This window comes from Cottoperca gobio, chromosome 13, assembly GCF_900634415.1.
Source record: "Cottoperca gobio chromosome 13, fCotGob3.1, whole genome shotgun sequence".
Taxonomy (NCBI): domain Eukaryota; kingdom Metazoa; phylum Chordata; class Actinopteri; order Perciformes; family Bovichtidae; genus Cottoperca; species Cottoperca gobio.
In genome coordinates this window covers 21,172,613-21,197,922 of record NC_041367.1, presented here as the reverse complement: position 1 = coordinate 21,197,922, position 25,310 = coordinate 21,172,613, and the positions used below count along the sequence as shown (strand labels likewise).

Sequence of the window (25,310 nt, the reverse complement as noted above, 5' to 3'; positions counted from 1 at the left end):
TAACCAAAGTCATACAATTACACAAACAAGCTAACTGATCGAGGGGGCAGTAGAACAGCAACTTCCATGCTCTGCGAGGTAAAATTACAAAAACAAAAACTAAAATTTCAAGGAACTAAAACTTCCTTCAGCCCATTGTTGTCGAAATTAGGCAAAATGAGTCTGCCTACGCATGAAAAAGCATTGGCTATATTGCACGCCACTACTATTACTATTATTTTGTCAGGCTTGGAGATCATGTGTCAGAGAAGCATGATGCCCACTTTGGAGTTCCACAAGGGAGCTGCCTTGGTCCATTACTGTTCTCCCTGTACATGCTACCACTGGGGGACATCATTAGAGAACACAATGTGTGCTTCCATAGCTACGCAGATGACACACAGCTGTACATCTCTGCTGAACCAAATGATACTCCAGCTATTAACTCCATCACCACCTGTCTGTTAGCAATAAATAAATGGATGAGCAATAATTTCTTAAAATTAAATAAGAACAAAACTGAAATCCTACTAGTAGGTCCTGTAACAAACAGAGAGATGATGCTGAATAACATGGGGAAATTTACTCCTTGGATTAAACCTGAAGTTACAAGTCTTGGTGTTATCATAGACTCAGATCTAAGCTTTAAATTCCACATAAACAAGGTGACAAAAACATAATTCTTCCACCTTAGAAATATAGCTCAAATCAGACAATTTATAAATCAAAAGGATGCTGAAAAACTAATCCCTGCTTATATCTCAAGCCAACTCGATTACTGTGATACACTCTTTACTGGCCTTCCAAAAAAAACAACGGAGAGACTTCAGCTCATCCAAAACGCTGCAGCGAGGCTGCTGACCGGAACCAAGAGGAGAGACCACATCAGTGCAGCGTTAGCTGCTCTACACTGGCTTCCAGTAACTTTTAGAATTGACTCTAAGGTCCTCCTTCTTGTATACAAAGCCCTAAACGGAACCGCACCAAGTTACACTGCCAACTCTCTAATCAACTATGTGCCCCCAAGAACATTACGATCATCCACTACTGGTTTATTAAAATCGCTCAATATCTTCAAAAGTAAACTATAAACATATATTTGTATCTTATCCTTTTAATGGTGAATTATTATTATTATTTTTTAATGCTGCTACTCTATGCCACTTTAAACTAATTTAAATGATTTAATTAATTTTTGCTATACCTGGTTTAACATTGAATGTGTAAAGGTAACTGAGATAAATCTCAGAGTGTGTATTTTTGAAAAACCTGAGATCAAATAGACTGTGTTACCACGGGAAAAAGAGAAAGTTTCTCTGATAAGTGTGTATTGGAGAAAAACTGGCTTTAACCGAAGGGAGTAGACCAGTTGAAAGGCCACAGGGGCCCATGCTGTCAAAATATGGCCCTGATAGTTTAAAACATTTACAAGAATGGTGTGATGAATGTGGTTTCCCGGCAGGAGGGTCGTTAAGTACGGCACAGATACGGAAACTAGGCATGATATCTAATGTTATTTTATACTATTTTAATTCTGCTATTTTAATTCTGCTATTTTTAATGCTACTTCAGACTCATTTACATCATCACTGTGATGATTGTTCTGTAAATGCTCTTATTCTGTCTAATCTTGTACTAATTTATGTTTTTGCTGTGAAGCACTTTGGGCTGCAATTCTTGTATGTGCTATACAAATAAAGCTTATTATTATTATTATTATTATTATTATTATTATTATTATTATTATTATTATTATTATTATTATTATTATTACTACTATCGAAATGGTTACTTTCTCGCCTGAAAACATATTTCAAATAAAATAAAGTGACATATTAACAGCTGTTAGCCTGGCTCAAAATCTGGCTGACTGACGACTGGGACGGCCTCAAAGCACCCACCAGCGGCTGACAGATGAAGATTTTTTTAAATGCTGGTTGATGCCGTCCTGTGAAACACGAGCACTCCACCATTCGGACGGTTCGGCACTGCGAGCCCCACCTCCAAGTCCTTAATTAGGACCCTGGTCCCTGCGGTTGAAACGCAATGACTTCCTCAAAAGGTTCATTGTTCCTGCGGTCGAAAAGGGACATTCAACCCAATTTCAAACAATCCGAACTATTTCTTTAACCTCGACTGAAGTGAAACCAGATGTCTCTGATCACATGATTGAAAAAAAGTTAAGGAAAGGTTTCAGCCTCACCAGCTAATACTGATATTGATTAGAGAAAATATAACACATTCAACTGATGTTTAACATGGCTTAAAATACAGGATGTCTAATAAAAAGGTAAGTAAAATAAGACAAGTAGCTGTATTTAAAAAAAGTTAAACATTTAATTATATTTAAAATGTAAAAAGTTACCATGGAGGGAAGGGACACCTTCGTTTGCTGTAGCCTAAATACTTAGTTAAAAAAGTTAAAATATATTCTGTTTGTGTTTAAAGCGTCATTATGGCTCAGACTCAGTAATGATCAGACTTTGTTCGATTAAAGTTTTGCCAAGAAGTCATTTTGTCATCTTGTTGCACATGATTGTATGAAGTTGTGGCTGAAGGCATCATTCAGTATAAGGGCTGAACAATTTATCAGAATTCTGCAATATTCAAATCGCAGGAGGCAGAATATTTGTTAATAAAAGGCAAAATATGCTTTAAAATACCATTTTAAATTAAACATCATGCTGCAGAGATGTCCTGGCCTACAAACCATATTTTACAGACTTAAAAAAATCTTAGTTTGGTACTAATCCTCAAAAACAAAGATCATACCTTGACCATTTTAATATATTTTTCAATGAACATGAGAATAATGATGCAAAAATGATAATTTCCTCTTATTTGGGAGTCATATCACCATTGCAATGTCAGTCAAATAATCAGCCTTCAGCCCTTTTCAATATGATGACCAAACTTTAAAAAATAGAAATATTGACATATTAGTTGAGTACTACTACAATACAAGAAAAAAAGAAAATAAACCATAAGTCAGTAACATACACTTGGTGGCCACCTTTATTAATTACACCTGTACAGACAACTGTTCTGCTTTTATGATGTCTATAATACAAAGAATTAGAATTAGGATTTATCTTTAACCATGTTATGGAGCTCCAAAATGATATTATTCCTCTTGTTCTCTCTGGTCTTAGTGGGGTATGTACATTAATATGGATTCATACATTGTGTCTTACGGGTGAGCAGCTTGTGAGAGTTTATCTTTGTTGTGTTTTCTGTGGTTGTTTTTAGGAAACGTTAACTCAGGGTTTACATGTAAAACATTATACCCTTTCGAAAAGTATAGTAGTGTTAAACTTCACTTTTACTTTAAATTGTGTTTTGTTTATTCATTATTAACTCATTTATAAAAATTGTGTTTTTTAACTAATAACCTTTTCCATAGATTTTAATATCAGTATTGTTATCGCTTATTTTATTCTATTTGGTTTATTTCTTTCTTAATATCATTATTATGGGAAGTATTTTTTACCAAATATTTATTATGACTATCACTATCTCTCTATCAAAGTATAGAGGTATTTACTTATGTACATTTACATGTCCAGAAATGGGGCTTGAGTTGTATAAACTGAACTGTTGATCCTGATATGCATTGAAAATATAAATAAACAAACTAGATTGTAGAGGTGTGCCTTATAAAAGGGGCCACTGAGTGCAAGTCTCTTGTCAGATTCACCCAAGATTCCTTTGAAGTTGGAAAACAAAAGTTAAAGGTGCTCGGGGACAATTATGGGCTCAAGTAAGTCTGAATAAGATTCAGAGTTTACAAAACTTCAAAGCTGTGAAAAACCAAAACGGTTAGACGATTGAGCAGTTTGGATTTAGTTTGTCAATGTGTGGTCTACAGCCACGTAACAGCTCAGCAAGGCTGTACTTTGGCACAGCCTTGCTGTGAGCTAAGTGCTAACGTCGCCATGCTCACATGCAAAGAATCAGGGAATCAAAGTTATTAATATTCATCTTCTGGTAACAATGAATGTCTGAACCAAATGTTATGGCAGCACTTCCAATAGTTTTTGAGATATCTATGCAGAATCCTTCCACATGAGTTGCTGGTCTGCCGCTGCCTCAGAGGGTTCGTTGGTTTGTGTTACTGTACCACTTTGGTGAATCGGAACTAACCCAAGTGACGTTTAAGACGGCGTAGATAACAACTTCCAAGATAAGGTAAAGCGGTGAAGATATTTTAAGTATAGAGTAAACTCAAACTGATATTGATTTTTTAAAGGTGGCTAAAATATGTTTTGCTGCTGCCCCCGTCCACAGCAGCACATCACTTAGCTCCTGTGTTGGTGCTCCTGTCTGTTTGTTCAAACTGGACATACCATGTAGGGAAATACATGACTATGGATAAGTACCTCACACAACCCACTTCACAACATCCAAACTATCCGTTTGAAGCTGTTAAATAAGATGAATTACTGACATTCAAAAAGTCCAAACTTTCTCATTTCACTGTGCTTCATGGACTCGAGGATGTTTAAAGTTTAAAAACAGGACATCATCTGCAAAACTGAGCCGCGTCTGTGCATAGAGAATAAACCTGCATAATGTGATTGACTTGGGGGGTTTGTTTCATCTCAGGTAAAAGGCAGATATTTAGCAAAACAAATGAAACTAAACAAAAAAGCATTCAGAAAAGAGTTGATAATAAAAAGACAACTCTTTTGGCTTTGAAGTGTGTCAAATGCATATGGGATTATTACCAACATCCGGGTCTTGTAGTCACAGGAAGTGAAAAGCTATTTCAGCATTTGGACAAAATTAATCATAATTAAAAGTGTAAAGTGAATTAAATTAGGCTGTTTTTTCTTTTCTTTAAAGTTAAATTGAAACACAGGAGAGAGTTAATAAATACTGTGTCAGCTCTATGAATTTACATCTTTCCAAAAACAAAACATTTCAAATGACCGAGAAAGTAACATTCTTCATAAATATAGAATACATATAAAAGAAATGAATCCCACACATTCACTGTTGTCTTTCCTTTTCCTCGCTGCTCTCATGTTCAGTTCTACAGGAAATTCTAAATCAGAGCAGAACAGAATAACTTCACCGGGTTAACTGGTAGCAGTACATGTGTGACAAATTATTTGAAATGGATGAAGCCTCATTTTTTTTAAATGCAGTGTTTTTGACATGCAGAATAAAGCGCTGATTTGTTCTCAACTGATAATCTTGTTTAGACTCAGCAGCTTGTTTTCCTTTGATTCATTGCATTATAGTTTCTGCAGCAGACCCTGTATTCACCCTGAACATGTGAGGAGCTGCTGTAGGAATTATTTAAAACCCAAAATATATTAAATGTCTGAGCAGCAGCAAGAACGCAGGGACATCGTGTGAAAGTCCACACGATGTCGCTGTGACTACAGTAATTCAGTTGCTTTAACAAATGTGCTATTCAAATTTCTTTTGGAAAGTGGAGGACACACACAAACAACACTTGTCAACTCTCTGTGAAGCAAAATACAAAAACAAAAAAACCGTGACGTTAACGATATAACATTTTCCACATTAAAATGTTAAAAAGGAATAGAACTGTTATATATTTTGTTGAGCTGTGTTCTTACATTATCCCAAATGTGTCCAACAATCTTTAAACCCAGAGAAATATTCACTTTTATTTAAAGTAACGGTTCAGTTTCATTTGGTCGCCTGTATGTGGCGACGTATCCCCTTTGAGCATGCGTCAGCGTTGTGGTTGTCTGCCAATAACAATTGTTCTCTAAAATTTGTGAGTGTTTTTCTCGTAAATGTATTATTCAGTACAGCCTCGCAGAAAAAACTAAACATCAGCATTTAAATGGTGGCTGGTCTTGATTTCCCAACGTTCTCAGACACAGACACAAAGTGTGACAGATCCTTCAAAAACAAATCATAGAGCAGCATGCTGTTGAAAGCACACACACACACACACACACACACACACACACACACACACACACACACACACACACACACACACACACACACACACACACACACACACACACACACACACACACACACACACACACACACACACACACACACACACACACACACACACACACACTTTGGCAAAATACTCCTCGGTAGTTTTAACTCATCTCTCTCTACGTGTCCGTTCCTCCTCAATGCTTTCAGCTTTCACCTGCAGCTTTTTTTTTGCATTCCCAGTTCAAAAAATAAGACAAATTTAGAATAGGAGGGATGCAAAATGGCTGCCGCTAAGATGTGCACCTATGTCATTTAGTGAAAGCGAAGGATTGATATCAGCTCGTTACATTTGTCCTCCCGTCCCTCCTCACAGCTCCTCCTCTGCAGGCCATCGCTGACAAAGTAAGGCAGGAAGTATTTAATTTAATAATGTCTATTTCTTTTCATCTCAGCTGCTGGCAGGCGGCGTCCCTCTCCTCTGATCGACACTAGAGGGCAGCGGGACAGACAGTCCGATGAATCGACCCTCACCTCGATAACACACTGGCGTCTCACAAACACCAAAAAAATACTTTTGTTGAAAATGCTCTTCCTCATCCTTCAACACACATCCTTTTGTTCCTTCTCCTCTCGCAGGGTTTTAAAGCGCCAGTTGCAGAACAGGAGTAAAATAAAACAGAGCAAGAAACTATCTCTCGCTGCCTAGGCCATGTAGAGGAAGGTGTTGAGGTCTGCCTCGTCCCTCTTTATGTACTTGTGTTCGATGAGCCACTCAATCTGCTCCTTGATCATCTTCTTCTGAGGCAGAAACATGTTCTTCAGGATCTCCACCAGCTCCGTCTGTAGCTGGGCGTTGCTGATTCTCTTCCTCATCTTCATGATTTGGATGATGGCCTCCTGGACGAGAAACAAAATAAGCAAATGTTACATCTTTACAAGCTCTACTAACTGTGTTGTGGAGCCTAAACACAAGCTCATGTCCTGGCTTCATATTTTACACTTCGGATTAGGGCGAATCAATTTCATTTTCAATTACAACTTTGGCTTCCAACGATGGTGAAAAAACTTAAATCGAGATAAAACGATTATTCAGAAATAAAAACACTTTTTTCTATTAAGTTCAATAAATGCATGAATTTGTGGAATGAAAAACTAATCAATACAATATATTTCTTTAAGAGGGTTAGGGATGAGGAAGGGTTAGTAGTAATTGTATAAGTTGTATCGGATTGTGGATATTTGGGTTGTGTGTAACGGGGTTTGTAGTTGTTGTATAATATATAATGATACATTTTAAGTTCATGTCCAACAGTTATGGTTAAAAGGGTAGAATCAAATAAGTGAAACGAACATGTAATATTTATTGAGGTTATTTATTCATTTATAGTGTTTATGAAAAATGTATACATTAAGAGTTTGTTATGTGTTTACTGTTAACTTCATTTGTTCTTCTTCCAGTTAAAATCCTCGAGGACAATGTGAGTGTTTTGATGTGTATTTTAAAATGAATGTTGGTACCTGAGTTCTGAGTACTCTGAGCTGAACGATTCCTTCATTCTCCTCCTCTCTCATTCGCTCTGTTGTCAGCTGCAGCCGACCAATCAGATTGATCTTTCCCCGCTTCTGGACTTTGGAGTTTTTGCTGAGAAAGTAGACACAGACTCTCAATATCACACATTTTCTAAAATGCAACGTCTGGTGAGGTGGTGGTTAAACACGTGCACAGTTGTGTTGTGTTTCATGAAATTGCTGGTTTATTTATTTGGAAATAAGAATAAACATATTTAGTACATAAATATTATTTTATAGTTTATATATTTGATATATTATAGAATGCTGTTCTAATGACACCCTTTGTAGATACACTTGTTTAAGATACATCTCTTAGCTGAATAAAATCATGGATCAACATTTGTTTTTTTTTTAAAGCTGCAAAGATTAATTAGTTGTCAACTATTAAATCAATCTGCAACCATTGTGATACATCGATAACTTTTTTATTTTTAACTTTTTTTTAATCTTAAATGTGAATATTTTCTGGTTTCTTTACTCCTCTGACAGTAAACTGAGTATATTTGAGTTGTGGACAAACAAGACATTTGAGGTCATCTTTGGCTTTGGCTAAACTAATCAATTAATTAAGGAAAGATTCATCAGATAGTTGCCGCCCTAGCTTTATAACATACATGATTGAGAACTCCTGGTTGACGTAGAAGATCGTGCTGTCCGTGAAGTCTTTGGGCGAGCTAACAGGAGGGTCATAAGACAACACTTGTCTCTTCAGCTTGGGGAAGGCCACTAGAGACTGCACACAGAGAAGAGAGTACAAGTCAATCTTAAGAACTGATGGTGTTTTATAACTTAAGTTATAAAGGAGTGTACAACATGACTGCATTGGTGTTGAATTACCAAGTACACACACACACATTCCTGTGTGATGCCTTAATGGTTTCATATCTTTCGTAATGTGTTCTGTTTCACCTGTATATAGAGGCAGTGGTGGAATGTTACTCGGTACTGTACTTAAGTACAGATACTTTTACTTTACTAGAGTATTTCCATTTTATACAATTTACACTTCTACTCCACTACATTTGTTCCGACAGCTTTAGTTATTTTTCAGATTACAATTCATCATCCCCGTCCTGTCCAGTGAAAACCATGTATCTCCAGATGTGTTGATTTTGAATGTTTGTGATGAACTGAAGGATGAAGTGTTGCTTTAACATTCTCCTACTTCTTAATCTAAATAAACTCTTTTAAAAGCCTCCTGGGTCAGCTGGAAAATGCTTCGTCACAGAGCTGAAAACCGTTTTCTTCAAGTACATTTAGCTGATAATACTTACATACCTTTACTAAAGTAGGGTTTTGAGTGCAGGACTTTTACTTGTAGTGGAGTACTTTCAGTGTGGTACTTGTACTTTTACTGAAGTAAAGGAATACGTCTTCCATCCCTGCGTAGAGGAAGCTTTTCCTGATGAACTCATCTATTAGCAGTCCCTGCGTGCAAATATCAGTGAGCTAGAAGATGAATGTAGATTAGTGATATATACTTGAGTATGTTTACAACCGGACTGTTGCTGGGTCAATGATTGGCAGACTTACTTAAAAATTGCTGTCAAAATGTTTTATCTCAGGATTAACAGGTAACCTGGCTGAGTGGTGTTTCCTTACTATCTTAATATGATATACTTGTGTTGTAATGCATTGAAATAAAGCATTTAAAATGTTTCCTCGGTCTGACCCAGAGTGTCCGGCGTAGTTCTGCGTCAGGCAGCTCTGTGGCCAGCTTGAGGTTATCGAAGCTGATTCTCTCTCTGGGTCTCTGGTTCCAGGCGAACAACACGGCCAGCTGGAACGTCGTAACCTCCAGGTCGTAATGCCCCACCTCGTTTTTAAAGGTGATCTGAGTAGAGTGGAGGAGAAACAAAGGAGAAGATGAGAGGAGTCGAGTGTGGTGACACAGTAACCACATTTCTATCTAAATACATCACAAATATTAATGCTTGTTTCAATCCACTATCGTTATTCTACAAATATGAGTTTGTTAATGGAGATAACCAGTAGGTAGCGCCAATTCTCCAGTCAGGAAATCATTATAGCGTTGTAGAAGGAGACGGCATTGACGTAATGACAGTGTTGATTGTTTCATGTATTAATGTGAGGAAGGTTACATCAGTGGACGTTGAGGTCACATGTCTAACCACATGATTGTGCCGTTTCATAGAGGTGTTTTATATATTGCAGTGAAAGATGAGGCCGCAGGGAGCATCTTGATAGCCCAGTGGTAACAGTGCATGCCATGAAACTGCAACGTCTCGGTTCTGATTCAGGACACCCCCCCCCCCCCCCCCCCCCCCCTCTCCCTTACTCGCAGTGAGTAAAATGTGAGAAGAAAGGCTCAGAGAGTTAGCTGCAGGACATTCTGATGTTGGCTCTTAACGGCAGCAGGAACTCTGCTTTTACAGCTCACTCACAATGCCGTTGGACATGAGGTGATGCCAGTGGAGTTTGCGACCGCTGTGATTCCTCTTGTAGAAGTCTTCCACCTCAGGGATCAGGTCCTCCAGCTCCGTGGGCAGTGAGACAAAGACCTTCTCACTGCTTCGTGACCACGCTCCAGCGTTCAGGATCTTAATGTTCACACTGTCTGCTGTAGGAAAAATCAGGTGAAGTCTTTATTAGTTACACAGACGCATCAAAATTAAACTGTGAATGGGAAAGTCCTCAAAACCCTCCGTGTTCATTTCAAAGAATACTTCCCTCACAAAAAGACCATTTGTGTATCAGAAACTCAAATATTTGATGAATTGAAGTTAATGAGGTTTAAAGCTGTAAAACTATATCAAAACCTCAGTTTATAAACTCTCACAACTTCTGCAGTATTAGTCTCAGTGATCCAGTCGTATGCTCACTACTTCCTAAACACATGCATTTTCACTAAAACCTTCCACTTGCACAGGGGCGCTACTCGTCCAGACACACACGGACATGATGAGGAAGTCTATTAAATACAAAGATTTTGGCGAAAATGCATGTGTTTGGAAAGTAGTGAGCATCAGACCGGATAAATGAGACTTGGATTATACTGCACGAGTTGGGTGAGATTTTACAGGGAGTGAATTCCAATCTTGTATTGCTCTGTGTATCAGTTTACATTGAACTGATGTGGTTTTGGATTTTGATAAAGTAAAACCACCTCCAGCAGCGTGCCTTGTTGAAGTTTAGTATTTATTTTTATAAATGGTGTCTTTGTTGTTATGACATTCCTACGTAAGAGTATTAGGGCCAGGCATACGGGAAAACATTAGAGATAAACTCGACTTTATTCTCTAACCAGTATTTCCCTTTTATTCTCAGCATTTCAACTTTATTCTCAAATTACAAAATAAATGTAAAAAAACATTATATTGAGAATAAACCAAACTACTAGCATTAGCACATATACTTTGGCTTTATTCCCAACTATTTAAATCTCATTCTGTTTCTTTTTTGCCAGGCACATAATACTCTACATACACTCCACTACATCGTTATGAAAACAATCAATGAATGTGTGTGTGTGTGTGTGTGTGTTACCTGGCAGTGCCAGCTTGTTGTGTTTGTGCATCTCTTTGAAGACTTGATTGAGATCCTCTGAGACCTTGATGTCCTGAAACATTCTTGCCAGCTTGTTCACATAATCAGCAGGCATTCCTACTTCCTACACACACACACACACACACACACACACACACACACACACACACACACACACACACACACACACACACACACACACACACACACACACACACACACACACACACACACACACACACACACACACACACACACACACACACACACACACACACGACAAGAGGACAGCAGAGGAGAAATTAATTCTAAACTCTTGATCAGATTTTTGGTGTTTTTTTTCTTATTTCTTTGACCAGATATTTCCTCATTTAAAAAGGTAAGAAATGGAAAATTTCTGCATTGAAAAGTCTCTAAACAACTAGAGCGTTGTGGGTTTAACCTCCAGGTCCGTTTGTTTTGGAAAGAAGGAGACCGCTGCGGATAATTCGTCTCCCGATAAAAACCTCCTGAACGATGAACAGTGAAGGAATCCTAACCAGGAGAATCAGTCCAGCTGCTTCACGATGTCGCCAAAATGAATCTTTTGTTATTGTTTTGAGTGATTTGAGCAGAAAATGCCAAATTGTAATTATCGTTCATTTTCAGCCACATGTTGGTTGAAGTCTTGTTCAAGTTTTTAAAATGCCCCAAAACATAAATGCATAATAATTAATTTACTAACATATACATTCTCTAATTAAAAGTCACTATTTCTACCTTTTTTAGGAGGATAAAATACATTGAGCTGCTGTCCTCGTCCACAGCAGTACATTGCTTAGCTTCTGTGCCGTAACTCCTGTCTGCTTCTCCAAACTGGGGACGTGCCGACCTCAATCTACCGTAGGTAATACATTGACTATAGATAAGTACCTCATACCACCCCACTTTAACACTTCAGAACAATCCCTTTAAACACTGATGCACTTAAGAAGTTTGTTAAATAGAAAAAAGGGTTTCATGGAAAGAAATGTTTGTATTCCCCAAAGATAAGTACAATGTTGGTACGGAGTTTACAGTACAGCTCTTACACTGCGGATTAATGGTCTGTAATTAACAAAGAATTGAAAGAAAAGTGTAACTCACTCTCAGCCACTCCACCATGTTCTCTTCAATCTCGCTGTCGGCTGAAATGTCCAGAATCAGACGCCTGGTCAGATGTGCTTTGTGGTAACGCATGAACACGTCTTTATTCTGGACGTACTTCAACACCAAGAGCTACAAGCAGAGAAGATAAAAGCAGCTTCGTTCAGCCTTTTTAGGAGTAAGATTCAAGCACTTTCAAGGAGAAGTTAGTGTGAGAGTCCAGGGAAAAGAGAAAGCGAAAGGGACGTGGTCTGAAAACAGATCGCCTAAAAGTGAGACTCACCACTTCTTTGAGTTTGAGCTCGATTTCCTCCGAGGTGAGTTTCTTGCTGAGAGTAGTTTTCCTCAGCAGCATGTCACAGTAGTTTGCCAGCAGCTCAGGACACTTTGACTCCGGCTGAGTCTTCATCCCCACACTGGTTGGATGGACACACGCGCACAATTACAGAGAGCTGGGCAATAATCAATATTTATTTTTCAATTACAATTTTAGCTTGAAACGATGATGAAAAGATGTCGAGTCCATGTTACAGTGATGTTGTTTTATCTTGTGCTACAATAAATCCAGCACATCCTGTCTTTCTCACGTTGTCGCTGAGTTAATGACTGACTGGTGGAACATGTTGAATATAGTTTCCCACAATATCGAATATGTGTTTAGGAGTTTTCAACGACATACACACCTAAACATTGTGACTAGTTTTAATCAAAAGGTTTTGGACCATAACGCGGGGTCGTTCCACATCCACAAGGACAAAGCAGATGTTTCCACTCACCCTTTCTGTTTCGTTGGCAGTTCCAGTTTGAAGATTGTGGCGTCATTGACAACAGCCTTGTAAGCCTGCAGAGGAAGGACAAATGTGAGGACCAAACAAGAAACGATTAACATTGTCCATTAATCAGTTGGTTAGGCTTTCGATTAATCAAAGTATAATAAATAATTGACTGTTCGGTAACACTTTATATAAGGTCCTTGTAATAAGCATTAATAACAGGTAATAACGCCCATAAAAGTCCTTATAATTAACATTATTAAATGTTAATAAGACTAGTGTTAATAATAGCATCATAAAACGTTTAATGTTAGATTATAGGACATTTATAAGCAACAGTTTATAGACTGTTTACAAACGTTAAGAGAATATTCTATAAAACATATCAAACTGGCCTTTGAAAATAAATAGTACAAATATTTGTACAATTACAGAATCTTTTAACGTTGACTTTTATTAACGTTCTTAAGCAGTCAAAAAAATGTTTACAAGTTGCTTATAAGTGTTTATAAATGTCTTATAATATAATAATAAAAGTGTTTATGATGCTGTAATTATCACTTATATAGTCTTATTAACACCTAATAAAGTTAATAAGCATCGTATTAATAATAATCTTTATTTATAGAGCACTGTCCCTGTATCAAAGTGCTTCACAAAGGCAACACAAATAAAACAGATAGATAATTAAATCATCAGGTTTTAAAGTAGCAATAAACAACATTTTAGCTTTGACCTGATGGAGTAAATGTTGCACCACGTAATGGCTGTAGAATAATGAACCCTTCAGCATTTAGATTGGTTCCCTTTAAGTCTCGCTTTCACTGTGCAACTCTGTCTGCCTCTCGGTCGCAATCTTCCTTTCACAATAAAAGTCTGAGACATATACCCTGCATCACTGCCTCCCAGAGAGCACACAGCTACAGCAGCTATCCCCAGACTGTGGGACAACCAGAGTCATGTTAACTGTGGAAACCTAACCCTGCTGACGGAGGAGGCAAAGAAGGTGAAGAGGGGAGCGATAAAAAAACAAAAAACGTTCTTACTACTAAGCTAAAAAATAAGTAAGTAATAAAACCTGACACTTATTCATTCAAACAGATGTTTTACTCTCCCTTTATCAAAGCCAGATCATCGGGAACACTGACAGGTGTAGGCTTTGATCAAACAATGACCCTGACACTTTGCTCATTAAAGATGCAATTACAGATATTTTTGGATAAAATGTGAGCAGGAATAAACTCAAATGACTTTAGCACTGAGCACATATAATTATATTTCTTAGTTGGTTTGGAGTAAAAGGTCGGATAAAACAAACCTTATCTCTTGCCGTGAGGAAGCGAGGGTCGTCCTGGAAGGCCTCCTTTACCAGCTTACTGAAGCGGTTAAACAAAGTCAACAACTGCTCCACGTACTTCTCAGAGTCCTGGACAAACACACACACATTTGAAACGACTGTACAAGTTGTGAAAGCTCTAATGTTAACTTTGGTCTGCTACAGTGTTGTTCACTACACACCGCTTGTCCTCTCTCTATGAGTTCTGGATTCAACCTAAATGTTGCTGCCCCAGAAATCAATAAACAATCTACTGTACATGTGTGTCCATTCTGGGATTACGTTTTTATTTTATAAATTATTGTTCAATTCTTTTACATCTCAGAGGGAAATATTGTACTTTGTATCTTCATTTGTCTGACAGTTTTAGAAAACTTACAAAGTGAGATCTTTGCAGAGAAGACATGCGGAGAGAGAGTTGGACTTTAAAAGCAACCTTTGAGATAATCGTTTCATGGTTCCAGCTTCTCAACTGATTTGTTGATTTTCCTTTTAATAATTGTTATGTATTAGTAATAATGTTGAGGTTTTGAATGTTGGTTGGACTAAACAAACACTGTGAAGGTGTCACTCTGGAGTCATTGTGTTCTCACTATTTTCACAAACAATCAAGTCGATTAATGGAGAAAATAATCAGCTGATTAATCCATAATGACAATAATCAGTAAAGTAAATTGTTCAAAATGAGCTCCACCAACAACAGCAGTAAAATCCTACGTTTACATTAATGTATTAATATTAATAATAATATAATATATAGTAGTATAGCAGTGGCAGGGGACATTGTTCTACTTTTAATACTTAAGTAAAGGATCTGAACACTTCCTCCACCACTAAATCAAAGTGAAACACTGACAAGGAACATTTTTACTTTTCATACATTAAGTACATTTAGCTGATAAACATTTACTTTAGTAAGGTTTTGATTGATTGCAGGACTTTTGTAGTGAAGTGTTTTACAGTGTGGTATTAGTATGTTTTCTTAAGTAAAGGATCTGAACACTCGGTGATAATTAATCACACGTGTATCTTTTGAAAATCTAAAATATTTCATTGCCAACGACAATATGACGTATGACAATCAATAACTTGAAGCTTGGTCTGAACATGGGATTGAGGAGATGAGCTGAGTAATTGTTGAAGTGTGTGTTTGTGCACGTACGGTAGTGATAGTCTCGGCAGCAGCCACCATGTCTGCTAGTCCAGCATTGACGATGTGTTCCTCCAGGTCTTTCAGCATGGGCTCGATCCCGCTGGGAACCTTGTCCATCAGTGAAAACATCAGCTGCAACTCTGCTCAGGGGGGAGAGGGTGGTGGGGGAAGGAATCAGTGTTACACACGGGACATGAGACATACTGGGTGCTTTGTGGACTATCTTATATCTCTCTGTTGGACAGTTGCTGTCGTGTGTGTGTGTGTGGGCTCAGCTGAATATAAAGTTATTAAGGCTATCGCTAAATGTACCAGTTAAAGTGTGTTAGTATGCGATTTCAAACAGAGCATGTCTCCTTTAAATCCAACAAGGCTGACATCCTACATGTACAATAAAATAAAAATCACATGTCACTGCTGTGAGTGCAGCAATACTTACTGTCTGTCTCGTTTCGTTTAATCATGCCTGGACTTTCAACTAGGAGGGTCTCTTTGAATGAGGTCACCAGAGCGTTCACACAACACTCCATAAGCTGTGAGGACACACAAAGCAAAGACTCACCATAAGGGAAACTTTCACATAAATAAACAGCCATCACATCATTTAATGAGACTCCGGGAAGGTCAGTCTTTCAGAAAATGTTTGTTAACTGAAGTGAAAGAGACACAGATTTACATGTGACAATCAGCAGATCTGACATGTGAGTCCATGTGACTTTTCACTCACGCTGGTTTGTTTGTGATGAGGCTGTAAAACCGCAACAACAAAAAAGGCAGATTAAATCTAAATATATATATATATATATATATATATATATATATATATATAAAAATATAAATATATATAAATACGGTATATATAAATATATATATATATATATATATATATATATATATATATATAAATATAAATATATATAAATACGGTATATATAAATATATATATATATATATATATATATATATATATATATATATATATATATATATATATATATATATATATATTTAGATTTATTCTAGATTCTAGATATTATATATATATACGTAACGAGTTGTGGTTACGAGCAATGAGCTGTAACCACAACATTAACATATTATCATAAAGTTTGCAATCATGATTGCACTTCATCTATAAACCATAAGAACAGTGAGAATGAACCAAAACAAGAATTATTCTGGCTGTAAAACCAAAACTATGAGCCGAAAGACACTAAACCGCTCTGTAGAGCTGGTTGTTAATTCTCTGTGAGGTCTTCTCTACAAGCCACCCCTTTCACATTACAGTCATTCAATCCACTGTTAATATAAACATATGGATGAGCAGCTTTGTTGTGCTGTTCTAGACCCATGAACTGTATGTTGTCTGACAAGAGGACCTGAAAACACAGACAAATTAAATTGGCATGGCATTAGGGAAATGAAAGAAACATGAAACTTAAGTTAGTATTGATACTTCAGATCCTGTCAGAGACACTTACTGCTTGAACAGAGTTACATTCACGACGTGTCTCTAGATATCTCAGTGCTCTCTTCTCCTCTTCTCTCAGTTTTGCGTCTGCCTGCAGGGAAACACCAGAATCAAGGTTATACAAAGCAAAACTCATACTCACACCCAAGGTAACAGCTTTTGTATCTGTCGACAAGATTCAGCCTAATGCTAAATTAGGGTGGAACTCATTTCGACATTTTTGCAATTTCTAATATATTAACCTACACAAAAAACACGTGTTAAAAAACTGTTGAATGTACAACAGACAAAAATGTGGTCGGCAAAACGATCTGCCAGTTTGCATGTTTCCATTAATTATTCACCTTGGCTCTGGAGCCTTGATTTATGAGTGTAATCAAGATGGACGAGCGTACAACACAGCCGGCTCCATCTGTCTGTTTTAACCACAACTTACATAAAACGGCTGGCTTAGTGGAGGACGTTTCATTCCATAGCTTAAATGAATCTGTATTTGTACTAAGTGTTAGGATTATTATAGCTTACATATTTCATGTAGTTCTGTACGCCGTTCTGTTGCAGGTAGGACGGTGCTTGTGTTCTGTAAAACCTCTCTGTGGAGTCCAGGTAGGCTTTCTCAAAGTTATCTCTGTAGATCTGCAGCTTGTCTTCTGGGTTGGAACACAGATTCACTGGTGGGAGAGAAGCACAGAGATTGTGACGATACGAGGTCATTCCCTGCTGTTGTTTTTCTTAATTAGTATTAATTCAGTTTGTTTTCTGTTCATTCCTCCTACCTCCTGAATATTTAAAGTGGACTACAGGAGTAGGGATTTATATAAAGGGACACATTTTCTAATCTCTGTACCTGTACCAATTTGTGTTTCTACAGAAATACTGTGTTCCTCTCTGTGTTCCTCTGCATTCCCATTACTGTCTGTCTTACCGTACGACTCTCGTACTCCTATAACGAGCTGGGAGTCAAAGGCCTCCCCCTGCCTCTCGGCGTGGACCAGCTTCATGGCGCTGTCCTGCAGGCGACTCTTGATGTTGGAAAAGATTGACTCGTTCCACGTGTCCAACATCAGCTGGAAAAAAAGTTAAGGGTCAGGTAAGAGCAGTAATACATGTGTATCAAGTGCACCAACAATGTTAAATAATAAGTTAACGTTCATTTCCTGCCCAATTTATTTATGAAGTACTTTTAACCAAACTTGTTCTGTCTTCCTGCTATTTGATACTCCCTCACCCACAACTTACAACTTCTCCCCTCAAATAACTTTCACATGACTTGACATGACATGACTACTTTTTAGGCTAACAGACCTGCTCACAATATATAATGTTTTCCTCCATGTGAGCCACTTCTCACATCCTCTTTTTCTCTTCTCTTTTACAACAGCCCTGCTTTGTTATTGTCTCCTGTCTTGTTAACTTGATTCAGTTGCTCATCATTTTCGGTCACTTTTTTATGGTAGCCTATTCAAGTTATAGAAAAGATATCAGATGAAAACTTGAAAATACCATGTAAGTCATTATAATGACAAACTTTCTATTTAGTATCTCAAAATAAGAACTTAGTTTTAAAAAATAATGACTAAGTATCTGCAAATAATGATTTAATATCTCAAAATAATGATTTAATATCTCAAATTAATGATTTAATATCTCAAATTAATGATTTAATATCTCAAAAGACACAAAGATCCCGATGGCTTCCATCATTTCTTGTTTAGTCTCCTTTTCTATTCATGTATTCTCCTCCTGCTGCTTCTCATACCTATGGTCCAACAGGTTGTGCCTACCTGCCCCTGCTGCTCTCCTCATTTAGTTATTTTCACCTCCTCTCAATCTTGCTGCTTCCTCTTATGTCCTATATGTCATCTCATCACCTCTCCTCATTACTCCTCCTTTTCTTCTTGGTGCGTGTTGTGGCTCAGTTTCAAGTCTTGACGCCTTTCCTCCTCTCACCTTACGTACGATGCTGTCCTCCATGTTTGTTTTCTTGTTGCTGCCCTGTTTGCCCATGAGTGTGATCTCCAACTGACAGAAGGGTTTGGGCAGGATGTCGCACTGGGTGAAGAACTTCCTCCACTCTACGATGTAGGCCTTTAGCAGCGCTGTGTCGTCCTGGTGGCTCAGAACCCGCTGCCAAGGCAACACATGCCAGCAAAAGTGAGATAATACAAGTCCACAGATGAACACTTATAATGTTTTGTTCCCTGCAACATGTTTAAAGCAGATGTGGTAATGAAAGACAGCATCTAGACAATCAGTAACTTCACTTTGTCCAAGACTGCGGATGCTCTGGGGACCGATTTTAAAGTTTGTAAAGCTTTAAATAAAGTCGCCCATCCTCCATCTGCCCACAATATATCTATCTCTTCTATTTCAGATCCTGCAACCTGAGGGACAGACCGCTGTGCAACTTGTGATGAGCACCATTTTAATTTCCTAGAAATCTATCTGCGTTGTAGCGCAGTGCAGTCCACAGTAACTCGTAGGTCTTCTGTTTATAAGTAGATAGATATATTTTAGGTTAGGATCCTTTTATAGTATAAAACAAGACTGTATTCACAGCACTGCAGTCACACAATGTAATTGTTGAGGATAAAACACAGTAACAGTAAAAGCTTGTTTGTATTGTGGTCCTTCTTATGTTTATGGTTACTATTTATACATGTAAAAGGTGCTGTTCATTTTGGTCGTGTTAATGCACATGGCACAAAGTTTGGCAAGGATGTGAGGTTTTTATTCAGAAATTCAGCCAAATACATGTTATTGTTGTGGTTTCCACTGGAGCATTACTTCTGTATCATGTGTTTGATGCAATCCAGCAAAATCAATGCTAATCATTGAAATATCTTAGAGAAGAAAACAAATCCACTAGCATTTAGTATACATAAAATAATCACGTTTTTGTGGGACAACAGTGGCATTATGTAAACAAACTGGCATTTAGAGTGTTTAAATTCTGAAAATGAATTAATATTTGGTAGTGTCGATCAGGACCAATGTCGGTTAAAAGATCTAACTGAGTGCAAGTGGATTTAATATAAATGTATCATTGTATGCCACTGTTTTGACATGTGTCCTCTAAAGTGAGGCTATCCATCATTTAGCAAGAGGCTAAACTAACCATAGGACGCTACGACACTACTAAAACATGTTACACTAGCTATAATATATTTTAAGAAATAAATAGCAGAACAGGAAGCCAGTACTGTAAAGAAAGACCTTGTGGCCTGACAATGTTTACAATACTAGATATCATTGGTTTGTTTTGATGTTATAGTGTTTGTCTAAACATCTCTTTGCCTCACTCTGACAGTAAGATGTTCAGCAACATGCTGACATTAGATTAACGTAAAGGAGATTACTAATACTTAAAACAAGCAAACCTGAAGACTGAGCCAACCTAAACACACTTTTCCACACACACACACACTTTTCCACACACACACTCACACACACACACACACACACACACACACACACAAAACTTACGGCTTGTGCTTGTTTGATGAAGTCTAGAATGTCTTCTTTGAGGGCTTGGTGGATTTTAGCGGGTCCTTTATCATCCCATAGACACACAGCATGGACATCTCTGGGGGACAGACATGAAGGAAATGGGACATCAGTAACTTCATTAGAAGTCAAACTATGCATCCTCAAACTCAAACACATGGTTTATACTTGACCCATCTGTTCAGAGTTCTTGGAGGAGATGATGCGAGAATTAAACTCCATGTTCCTGTTCCCCTCCCCCCCTAACATCCTATTTCTCAATACCAAAAAGAGCAATCACCAACTTCCTCTTCACATTACCCACTGTGTAATTTAAGGTTAGTCAGATAAGTCAAATCAATTATATTTATATAGCCCAAAATCACAAATGTGCCTCAATGGGCTTTACAATCTGTGCAGCATACAACACCCTCTGTCCCTAGACCCTCAATTTGGAAAAGGAAAAAATCCCCATCAAAAAAACCATGAACTAATTATCCAGCTTTGTAGTTGTAAATGTTTCATAGCAATGATTTAATCCTCCTCACACCTGCTCCACTCAGAAAAAGCAGCTGATGCGACAGCTTTGTGCTGAATAAAACAGGCACCAACATTGTAATTTGTCTCTTTACACACATTTTAAAATCAATTCCCTCATGATGTTAAGCTACACCACAACATCCGATTTTATAGACAAACACATCAAAGCATGGAACAGAATTACTATAAATGAGACTATTAAAATAAGATGAAGAAGAAGTGTTCTATAGTTAGAGGCAGTTGTACAGTTATGGCAATTAAATAGATAGTTTGCATGTTTTGATGTGGGGTTGTATGAAGTACTTATCCATAGCCAGTGCTATTACTTACAGAAGACGGCAGTATACAGCAGAATATCTTTGACCTTGCCGTCAGAAAGCATAGACACAGTATATCACAAAATACATTTGTGAATCGTTCTGTGTGCATTTATTAATATTGAGACTGATCTGACGCTTCACTTCACCGTCAGAGAGGTAATGCGGTGAAGCGGTGAGAATATTATAAAAATAGCGCGCACTTAAACTGATATACATTTTTTTAGTTTGCCCTTTATTTTAGGAGGCTGAAATATCAAGTACCTCATACAACCCCACTTCAAAACATTCAAAGTATTCCCGTCAGCTATGGAAACAAGATCCCAGTATCTATCCCAGTATATAGGTGGGACACAATTCAAGGCTTACCTGCAAATGTATGACATTGTGTGGGGATTACTTAAAGCACAACACCTGTTGGTAAAAACTAAGCCCATCGATTGCATGTGTGTGCTGCTGAAATGCACTAAAATAGTACTTTGTGATTTGTGAGCAGTCTGTTCAGAGTAAGGCAGCTGTTTGCAGGATCTTGGGGAGCAGCAGCAGCAGCAACAGCTGTTCTGATCCTGCATTGGACCAGTTCTTTAAATAAAACAGAAGGAAGTAGGGACAGAGCAGAGTGCATCTCTTACGAGAACAAGTCGAACCACTGTTGCTTGGTGACGGCTTCCTGTCTGAGCAGCTTGAGAACGATGGGCCGCATCAGATCCCACTTGTCCTCAAACTGCAGGGACCCCTTGTTCTGGAGGAGAGATATGGGATGGGAGGAGTGGGAGGAAGAAGAGGAAGGATGAACAACAGCAATGACAAGGCAGGTGTTGAGGGAGAGAAAGAAAGAGAAGACAGAGACAGAGACGCAGAGATTCACAAAGACATGCATAAAGACTGAAGACAGACCAAGGGTTGGGATCAAGTAGGCTAATTAGATTTTCAAATGTTACTGCAATAGAAAAGCTTTAAATCATTTTACATGAACTTAGCCCGTTTTTAATGCTTTTCATATAACCCTATCTCTTATTATCTAATATTAAGTTGAAGCCTATAAGTCTATAGTAAGTCTTGGTAACTAGCCAAGACTTCGGGAGAGCCTCGCTGACTGGTTGGGTTACAAAAAGAAAATAAATCATATATAACAGTAATTACTTTAAAGCAGTATTTCATATCCAGTATCCAGATCCGAGAGGCCATGTTTTATGCCTGCTTTATTCCACTGAATGGAAAACGTTTCTGCACCCTTTTAAACATATTTCCTTGCAGGGCTGCAACAAACAATTGTTTCCCTTATTGAATAATCCGTCTACAATTTATTAACTAACCACCTGATCATTTAGTCCAGGGGTCTTCAAAGTTTTTCAGGCCAAGGACCCCCAAACTGGCGTAGCGTGGTGCAGGGACCCCCTACTGTATATATTGTATAGAAGAGGCTTGAAGAGGTCCGTGCTACAGGGAGGGAAGGGAGGGTGCGTGTGGCGTGACTGTAGGTGTGTGTCGCCGCCCTTCGCGAAGTACAGCGGAGGAGGGAATGTGAATGGCATGTGCTTTAACTACAAACAATTTCGCGACCCCCCTGCAGTACCTCCGCGGACCCCCTCGGGTCGCGGACCCCCTGTTGAAGACCTATGATTTAGTCTATTAAATGTCAAATAATAGTGAAATAAGCCCATTAGAATTTATTGGAGCTCAATTTACTTGTCCCACAAAACAGTTTAGATACCAGAAGATACTCAATTTAGAATTACATAACAAATATAATAGTGCTCCAACACTTGGCCAACTCACATAACCTAAAACTAAAAATGCCAAACATTTTCTAGCTTCAAACAATACCAAGAGATAGTATTTCTTTGTTATGTATGATCCTAATAGGAGTACTCTGGGTTTATTTAGCACGCTACTGATCAGACTAAGACATGCATGACATTAAAGATTAAAAAACTCAATTTTGTATAACATAATGAAAGGAAATTGTCTTAGGTTAGGGGCTCACAAACAACATAAAGACACCCCCTGCCCTGAGCCCCCCAGTGTCCACACAGTAAACGCCTGTCAGGCTGCTGGGAGAGATCATGTGTAACTGGGCCTTGAGGACACAGACGGTTTATTTTATAATCTTGGGACGAGCTCGGTTAGTTAGCTGGCCGGAATATAAGCGCTAGCATGTTAGCAACAAATAGCCCAAAGAAACGGCATTACTGATAAGGGGTGTCTTGTGTCGAAGTGTATGTCCCCTCCAGCCCTCTCCGGTGACGGGTCCAGGGCTCCGTACAGCTCCTGGCAGGCTACGGTTCGTCGTCGCCGAGATGCCTCATTGGGGTGACGGTTACGGTTCGGTTTTGGTTAGAGACGAAGACATGTTGGGGTTTTGTTTGAGGCAGGGGGGATATGAATCGTTGGCGAAACAGTCTCCGATACAACACCGGACTTTAACAACGACAACGGTAACAACTGTGACTTCAGGCGCACCTATTTGTGCACTTATTTCATATATTTACACTGTTAGTGCATACACATATATGCCACAAGGGTGAATATATACATATAGGCATTAATAGTGACAATATATGAAAACGAAGAGGTTAAATCTGCACACAAATATGGGAAATACGATATATTCAAGTGCTTCTTACCTTTAACAAATTAGACGTCGCCATGTTTCTTCAACTTATCACCTCGCGGAATCTCGCGAGACAGGTGCTACAGCTGGCTCAGGATTAGGTCATGGGAACCCTGCACAGTGCACACCGAAATGAGCAGTGGTGGGAGAAGTACTCCGATCCTTCACTTCAGTAAAAGTACTTATCTTTATCCAGCTCACACAGCGCTGTAGAGATAGGTCTGACTATACAATTAAAGTCCTGCATTCAAAACCTTTCTTAAGTAAAAGTATTAGAAGAGTATTAGACTACCAGCAGAATGTAGTCCTGCTTAAAGTATCAAAAGTAAAAATAGTCATTGTGCAATCAAATGTATATGATGTATATTATATATGATGTTTTTGGATTATTATTACTGCTGCATTAATGTGTTTGTTGCATTTGACTATTTGGGCAAATTGTTACTACTGGTTTTCACTTGACAGGAAGGGTTTGAAAATGTGTAAATCTGTAAAGTAACTAAAGCTGTCAGACAAATGTTGTGGATTAAAAGGTAGGCTACTATATTTGGATCTGAGATTTAGAGGAGTAGAAGTAAGGCTACATAAAAGGGAAGTATTCAACAAAAGTACTTCAAGTACCACCGATTTGTAACGTAATGCCTGATGTACTTATTTACTTTCCAACCCTGGAAATTAACTTCTTGCTGCTGAAATTCCAAATAATAAACACTTCTTACAATAAAGATGGACTGTATCAGACTACATTTTATATATCTTATTTTTACTTATTTTACCGTATATTGTACACCAAGCTACTTTCTCTAACAATTTCCCTCAATAAGGCTTCGTACCACTGGACTCATTTCTTTCACAGACATATTCACACAATTATTCACACAATTATTTTTCTATTTAATAATTTTTTTAATTTAAATTAAATAGTTCCTAATCGGTTCCCCATCTTATTGTGATTAGTTTGTTTATCTCCACCACTACCCTTGCTGAGGTTCACATATGAGGAAGAAGAAGAGCAACACATCTGTTGCCACCTCCTGGTTTATTTATGCACCACAGCGCATCAGAAATAAACTCTAGACAGCCCAAAACAAGTTTCCAGGGTTGTGTTACGTTAAGTAACCTCATCGTACCCATCTTGATTCAACATATGTTCAACAATTTAATTGGCTTCCAGTTGAAAAAAAGAGTCGTACAAATGAAGTTGGGACTTTCACATTAAAAAGTACATAATGAGGTCCCAAAATATCAATATCTTCAGAGACAATCACAATTTAGCAACAAGAGGAATCTCAACAACAGAGTTTATCCTTTTTCGATTCAAGAGATTAATACCTTTTTATACACGGCTGCAATTGGATAAAATAAACATCCAGTATCTCTTAATCTTATTAAAGCAGAGAGAACTTTTACATATACTGTGCATATAATGTCTAGCAAATCTCTTACAATAGGGACATTGCACAAACCATGCACTAATTAACTTGATGGTCAAAGTCT

At 38.0% G+C, this 25,310-nt stretch overlaps 1 protein-coding gene across 3 annotated transcripts; it reads right to left on the bottom strand.

Annotated features, from left to right (window-relative positions):
• Positions 1–2,976: 2,976 nt before the first annotated feature.
• On the bottom strand, positions 2,977–23,850 carry LOC115017612 (cullin-5). 3 transcript variants are annotated; one of them, XM_029446239.1, is made up of 19 exons: positions 23,827–23,850; positions 21,832–21,941; positions 20,343–20,442; positions 18,807–18,983; positions 17,782–17,923; positions 17,382–17,527; positions 16,867–16,947; positions 15,825–15,918; positions 15,395–15,525; positions 14,215–14,322; positions 12,900–12,964; positions 12,407–12,539; positions 12,124–12,255; positions 10,999–11,122; positions 9,897–10,072; positions 9,164–9,325; positions 8,106–8,224; positions 7,438–7,561; positions 2,977–6,816 (listed from the first exon to the last, which is right to left on the bottom strand). In XM_029446239.1, the coding sequence occupies exons 1-19, from the start codon at positions 23,848–23,850 to the stop codon at positions 6,622–6,624; spliced, it is 2,343 nt and encodes a 780-aa protein (XP_029302099.1). In that variant the 3' UTR covers positions 2,977–6,621. The 3 variants fall into 3 exon arrangements, with proteins under 3 accessions (XP_029302099.1, XP_029302100.1, XP_029302101.1); XM_029446240.1 differs by lacking the exon at positions 23,827–23,850 and adding an exon at positions 23,393–23,814; XM_029446241.1 differs by lacking the exon at positions 23,827–23,850 and adding an exon at positions 22,519–22,627.
• Positions 23,851–25,310: the final 1,460 nt, after the last annotated feature.